Below are 20,015 nucleotides of genomic sequence, written 5' to 3' on the forward strand. Positions count from 1 at the left end.
AGGCAGAAAGGTTTCCTCTGGACAAGGAAAGGAGCATCCCCTCCTCAGCAGTCATGGGTTTGGTTCAGAAGAGGTTTGGGATTTGAAACCCAAACCAGAAGATGGACTTGGGGTGGGATTGAACATTCACAAATATCCCACATGGTGTTGAGAATCCAAGAGTGTCTATAGTGACACTGTGGAAGAACATCAATCAGCTTCCAAAGTTAACCCAAAGAACCCATCCTCTGCCTCAGTGTGACAACAGAACTGTGACACAAACAGGGTTTTTACATCACTTCAGTTCTGTCACCAGCATTTGGTATTCTGGCCCTGCACTGGAATCAAACCCAACTAACAGCCACCAATAAAACACAACAACCTCCACCCCCACTGCACACCTGCAGCGCCACAGAGCTACGGCAGCAGAGTTTGGCCCCAACTCATCTTTGCCAGAGGGGTCACTTTGCCATTGTCTAACCCACAAATACCTGCACAGACAACATCACAACATTTTCAAACATGTTTCTCTTTCAACACCTTCAGACAGAAAGGGTCTGACCTGGGTCCAAGCTGATCGGGATCTTTGCGCTTTCTTGACTCCGCTCTGGATGGATCGGGGGTATTTTCTCCCATCCCACTCATCTTGAACACATATCAGCAACTAAAAGGAAGAAAGTGCAAGAAAGGGTTACAGTGGAAGAGTTCCATGCTCAGCCCAGTTTTCACCTGGCAAATCCATCATTTGACATCATCCAAAACAGAGCCTGACAGCACTGTGACCTCCCAGAGCACTGCACAAAACTCCTGCAGAGGAAAACCTGTGGTGGCCACGCGAAGGGTTTACCATCTTTGTATTGTGACCAGCTGTGCAGCAACAGGTGAGCCTGGGCTGCTGGATCATCATGGCAGTTTTGAAAGGCTTTATGAGGGAAGACAAAGGAAAAGCCACAGAGCCACACAGGAAAACACAACAGAACTGACATGAAACCTGCACCCCAGCTCCAAGAGAAGGCAGCACATGGAAACCTACACCCCAGCAACAAGAGAAGGCAGCACATTTAGCATTCACCTGCACAAGCACAGTACAGTACCACAGAACAGCTGGCAGCAGCAGAGATCACCCAGGAACTGCACAGCCTGCACACACCACCTCCCTGTGAGGACAACGTCACAGGTTGTCTCACTCCCTGGGTGCTTGGACAGATGCAGCTATCTGGGTTTGCTCCCAGCTGACCCACACTCAAGGTCTAAGCCTACGACTTGATGGACATCTCCACAGAGTTCATGTGGCACAAACAAGTAACCAGCCCCACATTTCTCAGAGTATTTCTGGGCACATGTAGCACCAAGAGTGGGCATCCAGGAAGCTTTCAAGTGAGAAGGGGAAAGCCTGATGAATTTAGATGGCATGGCCAGATCCAGAGCTACAGACACCTATGTCCCAGGAGCAGATGAACCACACAGGCTCTGCCCTAGCCCCCTCCACACTGATTCCTTCACCCACCTCCTGGTTATTCACCATTCCTGATGAGTTTACAATGCACATACACCAAGTAAGATTCTTCTACCGGTTTCAAATTTCTGCAGTTGCTCCAAGTATTTTGATACTGAACCACATCACCTAGGATAATGATGAGAGTTTCTCAGAGCAGAAAATAAAAGCCCCACATTTGATGCCTGAGTTTTTCCAGGAAAGGCGACAGCTGAGAACTGAAGCCAGTGCAAGCAGAATGACAAGCCACGGGCTCCAAGTGTTACTCCAGTAAACTTCGTCTGTAGGGAGCTACCTCAGGCAAGGAAGCAGCATTCATCCTGCTCCTCTGCTCCTTCCACACTTCTCTGCAGGAATTTACAGAGAGAGGAAAGATAAAGAAATGGAACAGTTGGGTTCATTTAGTGCTTTAGAACCGGAGATGTAATCTCAGCTCTAGCATCTGTGTCCTGAAATAGCAAGAAGTGAGCAAGGCTTACTGAGTGTGGTGTAGACCAAGGAACTGGGAATGAATGAAAACAAAGCCAGCGTGAGCACTGCCCTGAGCAGAGGCACACCGCGAGCCGGCAGACGCTGAACTGAAGCAGCTTCTCTCCGAATGAACATTTCTCCCCCGGCTGGGCTGGACTGTGCGAGCGCCACGCGAGCTCAGGCACTCCTCTCCTCCTGGAAGCTGCCCTGCTCTGCAGCGCCCACCCCCACGCCCGCCGTGGGATCAGTGTGCTGCCTTCAGTGGCAGCAGATTTCTCTTCTCCATAGATACAAAGGCTTTCCACCTGTCCTACAAACTCCCTACAGCGATACCTAGGAGCTGAGCTTCTGAAGCCGACTCGGTTGTCCCTCAAGCATCAATTCCAGTGGGCATCAACCAGGAGCAACAGAGCAGCGGGAAGATAAATAAGACTCATTGTAGCATTACCATAGGATGAAGGAGAACATTAGGGAAGCAGAATTACAGTTACTAAAAATACCTAAAGAAGTAATTTTAGGCTCCAGCAGACGACCTGAGCCACCAGCACATCACAGGTAACACCACAAGTGAATTTCTCCGCTCTCTCCATTTCACTGCCACCAAAACCCCTGCAGACAAAAATCCCTCTGCTTTGTTCTGCCTGTTAAAGGCAAATCACATACGCTGGGAAATGAAAATAAGCTCTTGGACAGCATGTCTTACAGCCAGAGTCATTGAGACCTAACCAGTTTCCACCAGATGTTGGGAGACTGGGGGACAGAGCCTGAAAGAGGCTCACATTCAGTTTTCTCTTGTTATCAGCAATAACCCAAGTTTCTGCTCTCACCGTGACAGCACATCCCCTGCCACATCCTGCACCAGCAACTGCTCTGAGCTGGAGTGCATAGAGAGACCTCATCTCATCAGAAGGCAACACCAAACATATTTTCAGCATACATTCATCTTTCAAAGGGTAAAACCCCAAAGCAATGCAAACCCCAAAATAAAACACATGGGAGAAAAGAAGAAAAAGAAGCCCTGCGAAGGAGACCATGAAAAGCTGGCACAAACCTGCTGTGTCCAAGTGCAAGGGCTCCTCAAACCCCAGGAGTGCCCCTGCCAGCCCCACTGGTTCATCAGCCAGAGCCAGCAGAAGACGACAAGAGCAGCGCCTCTCTTATCAGCGCAGGCCATCTTCCAAACCCTGCAGTTAAACTGCCAGATTTATGGTAAACCCAACAAGCACAGTTAAAGAATCAACGAGGATTACACCTTCAAAGCTGCTATTTCCATCTGAAAAGGAGCAAACAAAAGGTAAAGTGTGTGTGTCCGTCCCCCCCCCCCCCCCGAGCGGGCAGTCAGGTGACAGTGCTGGGCTAGAAGCACTCCGCACCATCGGGCATCGCAGGCACAGCTCAGGAGGGGCAGTCGCTGTCACCCAGCAGCTTTCAGTCTCAGTTTCAGGATTACAGAGGTGCTGCACCAATTCTGGCAGGGGCTGGAGTGAAGCTGCCGGTCACAGGCAGCTGCTGAGGCTTCACTTTTTCCTGCTTACCACCTCCTTCTCCACTGGCTCCACTTCCAAATCAGAAAGTATTTCACGCTGATTCTCAACCTCCCCCAGAGAGAATTCATCTACTCGAGGTGTACTTTTGCCTGGAAGAGCACTGCCACCTCCACTGTGAGTGAGGCTGCCCGCACCTGGCACCCTACAGCAGCAGAGAGCTCAGTCGAGGAAGGCGGCAGCAGCAGGCTGGGAAACCCTGGCCGGCTTCGGAGGACTTGCACCAGCACCAGAGTGCGCCTGTGGCCTGCTCCCTCTGAAAATGACACTTGTTACTTGAAAGAGACAAGCAGAGCCTTTGGCAGGCAACCCTCAAACAAGCTTTATGCCGGTATTTACTGAACTGTGCCTTACTCCTGAGCTCCACAAACTGCCACTAAGAAAAGCAGCGTAATTTACTAGCAGTGGCCGCGGAGGCAGTGTGTAACAGGACAGAAAGCTGGCTCCAGCTCCTGATGCTCACATTCTTGCTCGCTCTACAAAAAGCCAACCGACTATAAACAAATGTTTAAGCCAAAGGCTCCTTCCTCAGCATCTCCTCTGAAATGGCTTTAGAGTGCTGCAGGAGACATTTCCCATTTGCACCCTGGACGCCAGCAGTACTCATGAATTTTTTACCTGACAGACACTTGGAGATACCACTGAGAAGGCTAACAAACACATTAGCTGCAAATGGGCAGGAGCTCTTTAACACATGCTCTAACAGCCCCCTAAGTGGCTGACATTAATGCTCACTGGTACAGACTGGTATTTAACTGGGCGTGCTTGAAAATCCTCCAGAATCTTGAGGGAGAAGCTTCTCCTCAGCTGCTCAAACTCACAAGTTGGAGAACTGCTAGGGACTTTGCAAAGCCCGCTCCAGGCTGACCCAGCATGGCGGGATGGCTCCTGCCTCCAGCATTCCCATGGGATAAGGCTCTTACAGAGCCACTCACCCAGCTGCTTATGGATTAGCCTGCGTCAGCCAGCCCTAATATGCCCAGGAATAGCAGGACTAGGCTTTAATAAGGCAGGAGAGAAAAAAATGCTAGAGAAAGAAAGCACCTTTTTTTTTTTCATGTAGCAGGTTTGCTCAAATTCCACTTTTTTCAGAGGAAAAGGTCTATTTTCTCCAGCACACCGCCAGAGAGAAGGCAGGTGGTACTGCTGCAGAAACCACTCCAGATTCTGTACCACAGCTGCACGTTTGGGACTCTGCCTCTCTCCTGTTACTGAGATCTGGTTCTGATTCTTAACACTCAAGGACAAAAGAAATGCAGTTTAGCAACACTAAAGGTCCCATTAAAACGACAGATTAACCCCCAAACCGCAATGCCAGAAGGTGACTCTCTGCCCACGCAAGCTGCAGCACCCTGTAGCACCTCTGGAAACCGTACCTCCAAATCATTCTCCTGAGCAGGGAGCCAGCTCACCCTGTCCCCTTTGCCACTGACACACACGCAGAGCATCTCCCCTGGGAAACCCAGGGTCCTCTCCAGCCTTGCTGACAGCGACATGGTCCAGATGTCATGGGACCCAGAGGGGGTTGGGCCTGTATCTGCATGAGGAGCAGGCAGTTCCCCTCAGTGGGTTCTTCCTGCAGACACTGGCACCCATGCCAGTAACACCCATTTACACTGGAGCAGCAGTGCAGGACATGTGAAGCACAAAACCCCAACCGCTTCAGGCTCTTTTCTTCCTGCCATACACGTCTGTGAGAGAAGACATCCACAAGCAAAACAGATGACACCTGCATCACCTCCCAGATGCAGAACTGGAGCTCTGTGCTGAGCACAGACATGTCAGGTGCGAGTTAAACCATGCAAAGCCTTGGAGAGCACCAAACGCAGTATTAGCGAGCACAGAAATCAAACCCAGCAGATAAAATCACGTCAGAGCCGCACGCCAGTGCCTGGCAAACACCTGAGACATTTGATTAACTTGGGCACAGAAGCCTGCACACCCTAACCACACAGATTAGTACATCAAGGAGCGCAGGAGCTGACCTGCGAACGCGAGCAAGAGCTCCTCGTGACCTCATGCTGCACGGCAGCCTGCGCTCTGCTTCAGTCAAACACCGCAACCTGCCACAGCCGAAGGGGAAGGTCTGTCAGTGCAAAGCACCCAAAGGAGACACACAGCTCACCAAAGGCCGGCTCCTTCACCCCGTCAGCTACCGAAGAACAAAGCTTTGTGGACACCAGCTCTGCACTCACAAGTGTGTGCTTATACACTCAGATGTGTGAGCCAGGTAAGGAGACATTTGGCAAGAGACCAGCCTGTCATGGGAGCCAACAGCAGAAACCTCAGGAAGAAGCACAACTGATCTGGTATCTCCTGTCTGCCTCTAACAGTAGTTCCAGCTTACCTGCGGCCTTGCTGTCCCTCCTCCTCCCTCAGAACCTACCCTCAGTTGTGCCTAATTCCTTCTTAAACCCACAGGTCCCTCTGGCTTCCACCAACCTACAGGCAGCACTCTGTGAGCTTCACCGCAGATCCCTCAGCATCAAAAAACACACTGAAAAAACTTTAGGAGTTCTAAGGGGAGGTTAGGATCGCATTGAAACAAATCAGGATTTTATCACTGACTCGGACTGTCCTCCCAGTCAACTGGAGGAAGATGTCAAACTTCTCTCTCTTGTAGGACACACACCACTCCACAGACCTCATGTAGCTATGCTTGTGTCCTGCAGCCCGAGGAAAACCAGACTGCAGAGTTACTGCTCTAGGAAAATCAAATGTCTCTGCAAAACCTGACCAGCCAGCTGACTTCCTAATGACATCTGCTATCAAACCCCATGCTAACACCTCTGGAGTGAAATTAAATACCTCAAACTACTTCTCTAGCCCAGACTTCCCAGCAAGAGTTTTTTCCTTAGAAGATGGGATGTTCTGCAATGCAGCCACATCTCTCCTCCTTCCCTGCAAGAGAAATTTATCCTACAGAGCTGACAGCAAAAAAGAACAAAAACAAGAGAAAAAGGAAAGGGGGCAAGAGCTCTTGAACCTTCACAGAATGTGCAGAGTGGGCAAACAGAGCAACTCTGGCCAAAGACAGTACTTGAAACTGGCTGTGTGCTGCACACCATCCCTGTCTAGGAAACTGCTCATGAAAGAAAATCCCCAGCAGGAGTTGTGAGAGCACAGAGCCACCTGATGAGCAGAGCACAGCACACGCAAAAGGCTTAACACATCCTCGAAGGCATCAGGCAAATCGGTGGGTCTGTAGAAGCAGCAGCAGAAATCCCTTTTTCCTACAGAATCTAGGTGTCAGCACTTCAGTGAGCACTCTCAGCCCCCACTGTCTCGTTAGATATTCCCTGATGAAGCGAAGGAAGAGGACAGCAGCAGCAGAGGAAGTTTCTTTGCTCCGTGGCTTGGGCACTGGGCTCTGCAGCCTCTGCCCCGCAGCACGACTTGCCTGGGCCTCGCATCCCACCGTGGGTGCACAGCATTTCAAATACTCAAAGCAGAACAGAGGAAAAAAAGCAAATAAATAGCTGTGAGGTGCTGCGGCTCCTGGCCCTGCCCTCCCGCTGCGACATCAAGCCTCTTTAAACACACCCCACGTTCCCTTGGAAAACAACATTTTCCTTCCCCGCTCCTATCTCAAAGCAGCACGAATTTTTCAAGGTCCTACATAAAATAAACCAGAGCATTTCCTGTATGGATTTATTTAACTATCAGCCAGGCACTAAGCAGAACGGTCTCCACCAGCACCTCGAGATGAAACCAGGCCAGCACACCGAGAGCGAGCTGCAGTGCCCCTGCGCAGCGACCGGCGGTACCGAGTCACCATCCCGCCCAGCACCGCGGGGCAGGACTCGGGAGGAGTGGCACCGGTGCTCCCATACAGACCCGAACACCCGGAGTTAGCTCTCCTGGAGCCTAGGACCAGCGCTGCCGCTGTGATCTTGCGCGCAGTGCTGTGTGACAGGAAAATAACGCCACCAAGCCTGCCGCAGCTTCCCGAGCAAGGGACACAGCACAACGTCTTCACCTAACGCCAGCGGCTAGAACCTTTCCCAGAGGATATTATTATTAGTTTCAGCATTAAATGTTGCCCTCCCAAGGTCAAAAGAAAGGTAAACAGTGCCGAGACAGCCAATGACATCAGCACGCACAGCCTTGAGATAAATGCAAGGTCTGCAGATCAGCTGAGCACGGATCTGCTTAGGGATCGCGCCCCGCAAGGAAAACTCTTCAGAGTAGAGCCCAGAGGAGTTACACAACGACTGGAACCTGCCCCTCTGCTTCGTCTGCCTCAGCGCTGGTCAGGAGTAGAACGCTTGGGTGCACAAATCTCTCAGTCTGACTTATTTGTACTTTTTAATGTGCCCAGAAATTATTGAATATTGATTGGTAATGACTGCAGAGAGAGAGATGCCCTCAGGCTCCACCTCCTCCTGACAGTGGGAAAATCTAGCTGGGTTTGTGCAGGATGCCAGAGAAGTTGCTTACAAAAACATTTCCTGTGCACCGAGATATATTTAGCCTCATAAACCCATAAAACTGTCACAGACAACAAGTACACCTGTAGCCATTAAAAAGAGGGGAGACAACAGAGACCGGAGAAGCGTTATTTCTTTGTGATTGCTATTTAAAAACGTTGTCTTGAAAGCCTTAGTGCTTTGAAAAAAACAGCTCTCCCCCGGTGCCCCAAAGCAGCCCCCCCTGCCTTGCCCCCAGCACCCCGGAGCACACGTACGTGCAAGGCCAGCACGGGCACTGAAGTCACTTCCAACACAGCCTCTGCGCCCGCAGCCCTCGCAGCCGAGGCAGACCTCGCTAGCTTCTCCGCGTCCTCGGATCAAGACGGACATACACCTCCGGTCCGCCACACCGGCTTTGTGTAAAAACAGGAGGAGGGGGGAAAGCGAAAAGGGAAAACACTCGTAAAGCCCGGGAGCCGGCGAACGCACCGCCGGAGGAGCAGCACTCGCCGCTCTCCCACGCCGGCGCCACGGCTCGCTGCAAACCGAAGCACACGCGGGGCGCGGACGTGCGCACGCAGCAGCTTATGGTCCTGTCATCTGCTGCTGTCGACAGCTGACAGCCCGGCCGCGCTAATCCTCCCCTAACTGCTGACCAGAGATCCCCCGCGACAAGCCGGCACGCCGGAGCGCTCGAAAATTCCTGCGGCCGCTCCCCGCCGCTTCCTCCCCATTCAGGAACCGCCGCTCCCGCAGTCACGTGCGCCGGGCCCGGAGCGCCGCCGGCACCCCCGGGAGCTGCCCGCACCTTGCCCCGCCGCAAGCCGGCCCTGCTGCTGGCGGAGGAGGGGAGCGCGGGCGCCCGCTGCTTCTGTCACAACAGCAAGGGACTGCCAGGCGCTGGGCAGCGCCCGGCGCGGGGCACAGGCTCTGCCCGTGAACACCCCGCGGGACGTTTCGCCCCCACTCTCCGCCGTGCCAGAATCACCTTTTCCCCCTGCTTTTGTTTTTTTGCCTGTAACTGAAGCTCTGCTGCAATACTCTTCCCATGGCTCATCTTCCGCCAGCGCCTGGCTCTCTTGCAGATACCAGTAACAAAGGGCTCACGGTGTACCACCCCCTCTGCCATTCATCTTGCCCTAACTCAGCACCCTGACAAACACCTTAAGCGTTTTTCAACTGCACTGCCGATGGTGAATCCTCACCAAGCTCCAGCTCCACCATTCCCCCCGCTCCCCAGCAGAGCTGGCACCTCACTGTTCAGAGGTCTGCTGCATGCAAAAGGCAAAGTGCAGAGCACACACTGCTCTGTCCCACCATCGCCCACTGCTGCACAGACCAAAGGCAGAACAAGCCTCTCCGCTTCTGCACTGGCACCCCCTTTCCCTGTCACCTGGGCATCCAGCACAGAGACACCCAACCCAACAGGGCAGTAATGATCAGGATTCAGCACTGCATCCTGCAGCATGCTGAGCTGCCTCACCAAAGTAAAGTCCAGGGCTCCCTTCCTGTCCCTAACAGCAAAGATCGTGGGTATGTGCTTTCACAGAATCACAGTGTCAGAGGCTGGAAAGGACCTCAAAAGCTCATCCAGTCCAACTCCCCTGCCAGAGCAGGATCACCTAGACCAGATCACACAGGAATGTGTCCAGGAAGGTTTTGAATATCTCCAGAGAGGGAGACTCCACAACCCCCCTGGGCAGCCTGTTCCAGTGTTCTGTCACCCTCACAGAGAAAAAATTCCTCCTCATGTTTCCATGGAACATTCTATGCCCCAGCTTCCACCCATTGCCCCTTGTCTTGTCACTGGGCATCACCCAGCAGAGCCTGGCTCCAGTCTCCTGGCACTCACCTTTACATATTGATAACCGTTGCTGAGGTCACCTCTCAGTTTCCTCCTCTCCCAGCAGCACAGCCCCAGCTTCCTCAGGCTCTCCTTGTAAGAGAGATGTTCCATTCCCTTCATCTTTGTGACTCTGTGCTGAACTCTCTCAAGCAGTTCTATGTCCCTCTTGAACTGGGGGACCCAGAATTGGACACAGTACTGCATATGTGGCCTCACCAGGGCAAAGCAGAGGGGCAGGAGAACCTCTCTTGACCCGCTAACCACAGCCCTTCTAATCCACCCCAGAATGGCATTGCCCCTGCTGTCCACAAGAGCACATTGCTGGCTCATGGTCACCCTCCCATCCACTAGGACCCCCAGATTCTTTTCACCTTCACTGCCTTCCAACAGCTTTCCTGGAGTAAGATCAGAATGTTCTTTACTCTTCAGGACAGAGTCCTTACACTGTCTCAGGCTGCTGAATACTTAGAAGCACAGAAGTTGCCTAAGTTCCTTGACCAGCTGCCCTCTGAACACAGCAGGTTCCAAGCACCTTTCACCTGTTAGCCAAAAAACTATCAAAAGTAAGCTCTGGGTTGCTTCTCTGCTTTGCTCGTGTTTGCTTCACCAAAGGATGAAGGTAGCTCTAAGCCAGCACAGAGGAAGCTTGCTTTCTGCAAGAGCCAAGGCATTGAAACAAGCTCAAGATTTCTGGTTTACAAGAGAAAAAAATTATCACCACTGCTATCACCAGAGCTTTACAACCATTGGCAGCAAACTGCTTTCATAAAGGTCAGAACTTCAAAGCTGGGTTTTACTAAGGCCACCAGCAGAATGTTTCCTTGACAGAAAACAAGCTTTTTGAAAGGCAGAAAAATCACAAACCACAGACACTCCTCACTCTGCAGGTGCCAAAATGAGGTAACCCCAAACCTGACTGCTGCTGACAAACCAAAGCACCACTGTGGAAAAAAAAGAGAACGACAAAAAGCGACCTTCTGATTTCTGTCTGTGCAATCAGAATGGAGTTAGGGGCGTGCAGCATGCACCAAGGAAACTCAGATTTGTCAGAATTTTCCTGAGATTAAAGAGGAGCTACTTTAAACCCCTCTCTTCTTCCCAAGCCCCTCCAAGATGTTTCACTGCATTTAGGTACTAGTAGCACAGCAGGCAAGGGCTGGGAGCTATCTTCCAACCAAGTCATCCACAGCTAAGCAGCCTGGGTGAGAGGAGGGTCATTGTTGAGCTTTCAGAACAGAAGCTTGGGAAGGCCTAATGAAATGCACTGCTCTGTGCACAAGGAGTCCTCCAGACAGCAAACCAAATGTGATAATGTCATCAAAAGTCCCTGGGCAGGCTTTACAAGAAGCCAGCACAAGCCTGGAGATTTCTGCCCAGCTGCAGCAGCATGGCAGAGTCAGGTAGAGATCAGGATGCTGCAGGTGGCCTCAGCCTCACTACCCTGCTTGGTGTGCAGGATGAGCATGGGCAGGGAGGACTGGGATCAACCTCAGCCCCTGGCAGGCAGCTCCCCCCTCACTTTTTCTTTTCCCTGTGACTTTTACCACGTGTGCTTAAGCAGAACTCATCACAAGCTTATCAGCCAGAGGTGATAACCTCTGCAAGCACCCCAGCAGTGCTGCAGATGAGTTTGGGACTGGCTGTCAGGGGGCAGAGCCAGCACCCTGGCCAATGAAAAGTACAAAAATCACCTCCTCATCTCCCCCATTCTGCTAGAGCCCAGAATTAATCCACATCCATGGAACACAAATGTGCTGAGTGACTTCATTCCTGTCATTTTCCAGGCACCCATGTGAGGCATGCAGTGCAGTGTCAAGCTCAACACTATCCTGGCATTTCAGGGCACCCTGTGTACTCAAATAGATCTGCCTTGAAAAGCAGCTCCTTTAGCTAGGTCTGGATGGGCAAATTACCACTTTTATTATCCAGTTCTACATCTAGCACCGGGCATGCAGAGCAGCATGCAGACAATGCTGTGCTACACTCCACCTACAACCTGTGTGCTAATTTGCAATGGTTAGATCTCGGTTTAATGAGGAGTTAAAGATGTTTCAATTCCCAGGATACTCCTGCAACGATTCACCTGCAGTAACCCCAACTGCCATGGTGTGGTGGATGGTGCCCTGCTGCCTCCAGTCCTGACCTAGACCAGGTGAGTCTGGCCACCAGTGAGGAATGCTCTGACTCTGGACAGGGGCAAGACCCCACCAGCATTGCAAAGGTGTCTCCTGGGAGCGAAGTCCCCATCACATGTTACCTGTACCTGTCTGTGAGAGGCAGTCAAAGAAATGTCAACTTCTGCCAGCCACACTCAGAGCACACAAAGGAAAACTGACTCAAATATGTAGATAAGGCTGGAAAGAAGCTCAGATGGGGTGCTCTGCAGGCAACATTTCACCCACTTACCAAGGGTAGATAAGAACTTAGTGTGCCACTCATCATGGAGACCTTCGTACCCAGCTTGGCGTGATACCAGAAGAGTCACTTTAACCATTTTACTTCCAGCAGCAACTAGGAAGTAGGAGTGTCTGTGAGATGCTGTAGCCAGAGCAATCAACTCTGAAATGCAGCACATATCACTGGCAGTGCACACTGCAGACACAGCAGATAGCCATGGAAAGAGTGTGCAGGGTGTTACAAGTTACAGCCCTCAGTCCAGATGATGTATTGCCATGCTTTACATTTCATAAAGCACTGATACAGGCAGAAATTGTATTTAAGGAATCGTTGGAGTCACTTCAGACCCTGGAATACAAACTTAGCCAAGTCTGTGACAAGAGCCTGTCCTTCAGTTAGGTTTCTGTTTAATCAGTGAAACATGCCAATAATCCCATAATGTTTCATTAATAACTTTTCAGTAACAACATTTCAATACCTTCTTGTACTGCAAAACCCACAGGAAATATCCTGTTTTCTCAGATATGAGACATCAATTCATTTGCCTTTCTGCTCCATATATTAAGAACATTTTCTCCACATGATTGCTTCTGGTTTATACATCTCCTGAGCACAACCACCCCAGAAGCCCTCCATGAGGTTGGTAGCCATGATGCAGAAAGCTGTCTGCTGCTGTTTGCAGAAGGAATAGCCTCCATGGCGCAGCCCAGCCCATACAAGTCGTGACCATCACAGAGACACCACCTCATGCTGCAGAACGCTGCTGCTTCCTTTGGAGTGAGGTTTCTTGGTTATGTTTGATGAAGACCTGCTGGGTGACTCTGCCAACCCCCCCCCCTCTGGTGGAGGTGATTGATGGTTTTAACTAACAAAGTTTATTTTGGTGCTGGGTTTTCTGATGTGAGAGAAGGGTTAGAAAAGAAGGAATAAAGTCTGACAGCATGCACCATGTGGCATGCGAGAAGTTTTCATCCACAGAGAAATCTCAAAGTCTCCTGTTTGGTGGCAGTAGCAGTTTCTGAGCCATTTAAGTTACCTAAAGCTTGCAGCAGCAGCTCTTCGCTGCAGGTACAGGCATGGCTAAAATGAGCACAGCTTGTCTCCAAAAAGGGACAGAATTAAACCATCAATCTATGTGCAGTGCAAGCTTCAGCATGATTTAAAAGGAAAAATCCCAACCAACCACTCTTTATTTTATCGGCATTCGAAAACACTCCCTTCCTCCCAGCAGCCTTTTTCAGTATCTCCTTTAGCTTATTCCCATATGCTTGCAATTTCTGCTCTCCACAGCAGCCATTCTGGAAAACCAAAGGAAACTTTCTGTGCACCGCAGATATAATGAAACACACATCCCCATGCAACGCCCCGAGAGCTCGATGTGCTGCTGCTCCGCCTCCCCACATCTGGCACTGCGTGGAGTTACAGGCAGGAGGCAACGCCAAGAGGGAAAGGCGACAGTGGCGCAAGGAGCTGGAGCTTGGGCTGATCTCAAACGCAGAGGTGCTAGAGCCCGGTGAGCAAAAGCAACCCTGGGAGAAGTCCCCATGCATGGACATGCCCTGCTTCAAGCAGCCCCCCAGAGGCAACGAGTGGCACCAAGTGTGCTTGGCCCACTGTGCCAACAGTGCAGCCGGACTCCTGATTTCCTCAGCCAGCAAAACGAACAGCGAAGGGGCAATCGCGGTCTGTAACTCACAGACCTTCGCTTCTCTCGATTTTTGAAGCATTTCACAGCTATCAACAGACCCCAAAGCCACTGAACTCTCTAAGTGCCACAATACTGAACTCCTGGTCTCTTTGCTATTTAAGCTTTGCAGACTGAAAACTCAGCTAGGAAGAAGCATGCACCTACACGAGGAGCTGAGCTCGGGAATGTCAGTTCCCAGAGCCCAACTCCTTGTCCCTTCAGCCGCACCTCAGCAGCACGACGGTGTACAACTCCCCCGACTTTCAAACTCAGCAATAAATCCGCTGCAGTCTGAATTACCAAAATCATCCAGATTGCTCAAATGATTTTTTGTGTTCCAAATGGACTTAGCGCACTGGTCAGAAACCCGGCGAGTCAAACACGAACAACAAGAGTGGAATTCTTGCTAAGCTAAGTGATGGTCCTAGAGGAATGAAGCAGGCGCTGCAGATGGGGAGCGGTGAAAGCCGCGGTGTGCAAGCTGCGGACGCTGCCCCGAGCCTGCAACACGAGCGGGGGCTGCCGGAGCCCCAGCCAGCCGCGGGGGCTCTGCACAGCTCCGGTTGCTGCTGCAGGGTCAAAAGTTTACCCTGTTTTCGCTTCCCCATGGCCAATCACAGAGCCTGCTCTGCGTAATCTCTGCCCCACTCTCGCAGCAGTTTCCGTTTCAGTCAGAGGAGCTCGGGCAAACCGCGGGCGCTGAGCGCAGCCTTGCCGGGGAGCTGCACTACCGGCAGCGCTCCCACACCCCGCAGCCAGCGGCAGCACCTCGCTCCGCGCAGTCAGCTCCCCTGGAGCACAACCACAGTGCCGTGAATCGTCTAGCATCTCTGGCCAGCTGCCCTCCAGACCCGTGGGCAAACAGGGCTGGAAGAAGCTAACCCTGCCTGGTCTGGCTTTGGAAAGCAGGGGAAGCAACCGCTCCGTTTGTCCTAGCAGGGAGAGAAGGTACCCCGCAAACACTGCAAGTAGTGTTCACAGGGAAACAAAAACCGTCTCTGGAAGTTAGGATTGTCATAAGAAAATCTCTACGTAATTAAAAATTCAATATGCAAAAATACATTGCATGGAGCCACTCATGCTACTGATACTGCTGATATTAAAATGTCTAAGGAACAACAGAATTAATGAAGCCTGAGCTCCCACAGACTTACACCTCCTGCTCGGTCACCTTTGGAGTCTAGAAAGGTGAAAGCTTTGAACAGAGCTTTTCCCACAGCGGGGACATTTGCTTAAGTCTCTCTTTTCCCATCAGTAAGATTCCCCGGCAAACAGTAAGATTATTTCATGCTATAACCTTTCCCTCTGTCAGGGCACCTTTAGGTGCTTCCACCTAAACTCAGCTGCTGATCAAGATGGCCTGGGAGCTTCTGATTGATAAGGGCCTTTTGATGAGCTGTTCTGGAGGATGTGCTTTTCTATTAAAAGAGGTTGCTTATTACAAGGAGCTTGTATTCACGTTTTGGAGGTTGGGTGCAGAACCTCCCACTAGCTCATTCTCACAGACCTCACTTCCTAGTCCTCAGGGTAGTCACCAACCTGACCAGTCTGCAGATGCCACAAGCAGCTACCCCAGAAATGCTGTTACCATGTCATCATGGAAATGAGACTGGGCCAGCTGAGAAGGGAGGCTTCTCTACCTGACCCCTTCTATTCCCCCTCCCTCCTGCTCTCCATCTCCTTTGGTAAAGCAAAGCAGATGGAAATTTCCTGTAGGCTGCTCTTGGCCCACAGAACACTGTTTGGACCATACTCCTCTAGGAATCAGAGCAGCCCATTTGTGGCATGGAGCTCACTGGCCCTACTGTCCCCTTTTACAGCAGCCCCATTTAGTCCCTCACTCAGCAATAAAACCCACAGCAGTGGGAGCACACCTCAGCCTGTGCCTGGGTGAGGAATCAAGCCATGGAGGAAACATGGCCATGGAATCAAGCCCTAGGAGAGCCACAGCCATGCCATGGTAAGCAAAGAGCCATGAGTAACTCTGGCAGCACCTGCAGAGGATGGGCCATGAATATTCTCACAAATGATCACCTACACATGCAGAAGTCGAAGCAGCAGCGGAAGCTGAGCAACCATTGTCTTCAGAGTGAGGGCTGCAGGTTCTCCTACAACACTGGAGAAGAGTAGGATGGGTCCTTCACACAATTCCATTACAAACCTTGCCAGGTCCAGAAAGCTTCCCAAGTTTGTCTGGAATGAAATAAACACCTTAGTGTGTCTAATGATCCTGTTTTTTACAGGACACAAAGGACTTCTCACTCTCATTTGTCTTCCCCCTGTCTCCACAGCTAAATTAGAGATAAAAACACCAGGGAGCCGGAGGCAGAACTGTCCTGGTCTCTGCTCCCTTTTTGCTGTCTCTCGGTTTGGACACAGAGGCTGTTAAGATTGGCTTCTGAAAGTCCACTCACAATGAGTCAAGAGATGGCCACTGTGAACATGTCTGCAGTAAGGGCTCTCCACTGCTCATCTGAGAGATGAGGAAAGCAAGAGGGGAATGCAAATACTTCAGGGCTCAACTGAAAGGCCCCAAGTAGCCTCAGTCACACTTGAAGCACCAGAGAGTACAAAGGAGCAGAAGAGGAACTCTTTGCCTTTTGTACTCCTGCTCCTCTGCCACGCTAAGAGCAGAAGTAGAGGCAAGGGCAGGATGGGTGAATTAATGCAGAGAAAAGCTGTCCAGAAAAGCTGAGCAATCAGGCCTCAAAACATTAACAATAAAAGACTTTGAATAAATGGAATGGAATGTAAGGAGGGGAGTCCCTAAAGAGAAGAGCTGCCTACCAGCTCTGCAGCAGGTTCTGCTGCCCCATGCAGTTTGTGGTGGCCAGGAGCCAGCTTGGCGGGGCTCGCTCCTCTCCAGGGAGCCTGGCCACACTCCAGCCATGCTCACAGAGTTACCACTGCTGCCAGGCTTGGGGGGTGACTAAATACCCTGCTTTGTCCATCTGCAGATCTGGTCATGACCAAGAACCCCTGAGAACAGTTCTGAGCAAGTCCAACTCTCTCTGTGAAGCGCCCAAACAGAACACCAGCTGAGAAATGAGCCAGGGATCCTTCATTACATGGCTGTTTGTACTTTGGCTGGAAGAGGAAGTAAGCTGGTTGTAACTACTCCAGGCTTTGCTCCTGCAGCTGCATTGAAACCACATTTATGACAGCTGAAACTCTGCAGCTTTTTATCAACGTGGGCAGTTCCTGGTTCTGAGACAAGTCGTTGCTGCTGGCACCAGAGCATGTTCAGCAGGCTCAGTGTTGAGGTGAGTTTATAAACCTGCAGACAGAACACTCAGAAACTGGACTGCTGCTGGTGAGCATCTCTATCTCCAGGGCCTGTATGCCCTCCCCAGGACATGTTTTCCACATGTGTGGCTGCAAGCCCCAGCTGTCACCTGGGGTGTGCCAGGTGCCTGGTGACACGGCGATGGTCACAGTGGGAGTGGACAGGCAGGGGTCCAACTCCAGCAGATCCATCCTTGTCCTCACAACACACAGCATTTCAAGGCGTTTGCAATGGAGTTTTGTTGTTCTGCACAGGAGGGCATCAGCTCCTGGGTGTGCCAAGGGAACGTCCCATTCCGCAGACACCAAGCCTGAGGAGTCACACAGCCCTCCTGGCAGAAAGCAAAGGAAATGGCTCTGTGACCAGGAGATAATTCCAAAAGTAGCATCTCACAGCCCTCATAAGCAGCACTTTGCTTCCTGTGGCTTTTTTTTCCACTTTGCTTATTTATGCTAATTGGGTGTCACAACCCAAACTTCTGCAGTGGCACAAATCAGCTCTCCCACTGGCAGGCGTGCTCCTAAGAGACTACAGCAGGGCCTGATCAGTGTTTAGCTGAGTAGTTTCTGATGATAAAATGTGGTAATTCTTACTTACAACAACCCACACACACACATTTGATTTCCAGCATGTTTCTCCAGCTCTCATTTGCGGCGTCCTGTGTGAGCCATGTACCCTACAGACACCAACTGCTCACGGCCCAGATCACCCAAGTCCTTGCCAGAGCAGCCTCATTGTTTCCACTGCCCCCCATGCAAGGAAGGACACAAAGTCCAACTCACAGGGTACAGTTTAAAGCTGCTCCACTGAGCTGCAGGCTCCATGTCTTAACTCCTGTTTCGACTGTCTTTTGAGTGGAGCCTCCTGTTTCTGCATAGAAGCACACTGCAAACCTCTTCCCCAGGGAGTGTGAGCATTCCTAGTAAGGGAAAGGAAAAAAGTCTTGATGAAGGCAGCCCACATCAGCGGAACAACACCTCACAGTGGAACACTTCTGCTGCTGAGGATCGCGCTGATGTGATGGAGGCAAAGAGCTTTTCTGCAGTTTCATCACAGCTGCTGCACACAACTTCAAAAGGCCTTGGCACGGGACTTCAGCCACAAAACTTCCCCCTCCCTTCATCTCATGCACATCATCCAGAACTTCAGCAAGCTGCAGCCAGGATGGAGCTGACTCAAGGGCAGTCTGGAACATCTCACACCAGCAGTAGGGCAGCTCCTCCTGCTGCCAGCACTCACATGCACCTCAACAAGCCTCCACTACACAACCCCCATTCCTCCCCAACCTGGCAATCTCTCACAACGATGGCCAGAACCTCAAAAACTGTTTTTCATTTCTCCCTTCTTCTCATTTCAAGAATTCCTTTGAAGTCAGATCCCTGACTCTTTAGGCACTCTGACCATCCACCACATGAAGTCACAAACAGACTTGTCACCTACAGTATTCTTCCCACAGCTGGGACACTGCAAAGAAGAATTAGTCCTAACAAGAAAAGAGCAGTAGGGGCAACTAAAACTTGGTTAACATTTGACCTCCTTAAGTAAAGTGAGTAGAAGATGCCACAGACATGAGGAAATGGAGGCAGAAAAGCACTAAAAGTTCCTGATAAAACTACCCAGCTCCTTCATCGCTAAGAATTTGGTAAAAGCCTGGAAAGCCAAGGCTGTAAAGGTGAATAATGCTGATTAAAACCAGTGACAAAACCTCACTAAAGGAGAGGTGAAGCTTGAAATGCAAGTATTCAGCACAGCACTGCTGTATTCATCAAAACCCAGTACTTCAAAATGAGCTACACCAGTGACAGTAAGAATTAAAGGGATCTGGGCAGGTTCAAGCTCCCCAGGTTTACAAACACCAGCTACCTCTCACAATTAGTAACAGCCTCATGAAACTGAACCAATTTGTTCAACAGATGTTCCAGTTAACCCAGAGGAATTTGACTTCACTATTGTAGAACCTCCACTGTTATAAGCAGCTTTCAAAATTCATCAGCTCAGAACAAGCATCCATTGCCACCCTTCCTCCCTTCACAGAACGTTTTCCACACTGGATTAGATGTGGCACTGCAGTAGAGCAAGCACCCTGACCAAACCAGTCTGCCTTCCTCCCCACTGCTGCTCCTGTTCTGTGAGATACCTGGGAACAGCACAGGCTGTGTTCCTCTTGGCCGTCTCTCCTCCCTCCCCATCAGCTCATCCTTTTGCTCACAGCCCCCACGCCTGTCTCTAGTGGGCTGTGTGAGCTGGGGATGCTTTTAGAAGGTGTGCTGCTGCCTCCCACCACAGCCCCAGAGCTCTAGATAAGGCACAGAACTTGATTGTTTGCTGCTGCTCGAACCCCAGCTTGCTTCCCCTGCCCGCTCTTTGCGCTTCCAGCCCGCAGGAAGGGCCTGCACTGCATGGCAGCAGCAAACCGAAGCATCTTGTGGCTTCCCCAGAAAGCAATGCTCCCAGACGCTGCTCGGGGCCATCTGCAGCAGGCTCTCATAAGCAGGATGGAAGGGGAACCTGCACCCTGACTCTGTGCATTTCATGCAGTACTTACCCACTCTCAAGCCTCACAGCTCTTGCTGCGTCTCCCCACCAGGGAGGCAGCTTCCCTGGCAAACGTGCTGGTGGCGTTTCCAGGCACCGGGGACGCTCTCAGTTAATTCACAAAACCTGACCTCGCGTCAGATATTCTGCATTCAGATTAGCCAAGTTAAAACAATATTTAGCTAAACCCTGCCCCGGCCAGAAACGCCTCTGTTGTCTACTGATTCCAGCACCCCGTAGCTAGATATGGACATCAGTTAGGACAATGGAGCCCCTGAGCCTGAAGGGATGCCGATGAAATTCTGCCCTCAAGCTGCTCTGGCAGTACACCAAAGCCTTTGCCTGATGCAGTGAGCAGGCTCT

The 20,015-nt window shown here is 51.2% G+C and overlaps 1 protein-coding gene across 5 annotated transcripts in view; it reads right to left on the reverse strand.

Moving 5' to 3' along the window:
- NCOA2 (nuclear receptor coactivator 2) overlaps positions 1-20,015 on the reverse strand; it is a 120,341-nt gene that overhangs the window by 49,708 nt on the left and 50,618 nt on the right. For 4 of the 5 annotated variants that reach the window (XM_064170732.1, XM_064170731.1, XM_064170733.1 and 1 more), the window contains exon 3: positions 542-643. In XM_064170732.1, coding sequence (XP_064026802.1) covers positions 542-624 — 83 coding nt within the window. In that variant the 5' untranslated portion in view covers positions 625-643. Of the gene's footprint in view, positions 1-541; positions 644-8,176; positions 8,564-20,015 lie in introns of those variants that run through there. The other variant, XM_064170736.1, reaches the window with a different exon arrangement.

The sequence above is a fragment of the Pogoniulus pusillus genome, chromosome 34, assembly GCF_015220805.1.
Source record: "Pogoniulus pusillus isolate bPogPus1 chromosome 34, bPogPus1.pri, whole genome shotgun sequence".
NCBI lineage: Eukaryota > Metazoa > Chordata > Aves > Piciformes > Lybiidae > Pogoniulus > Pogoniulus pusillus.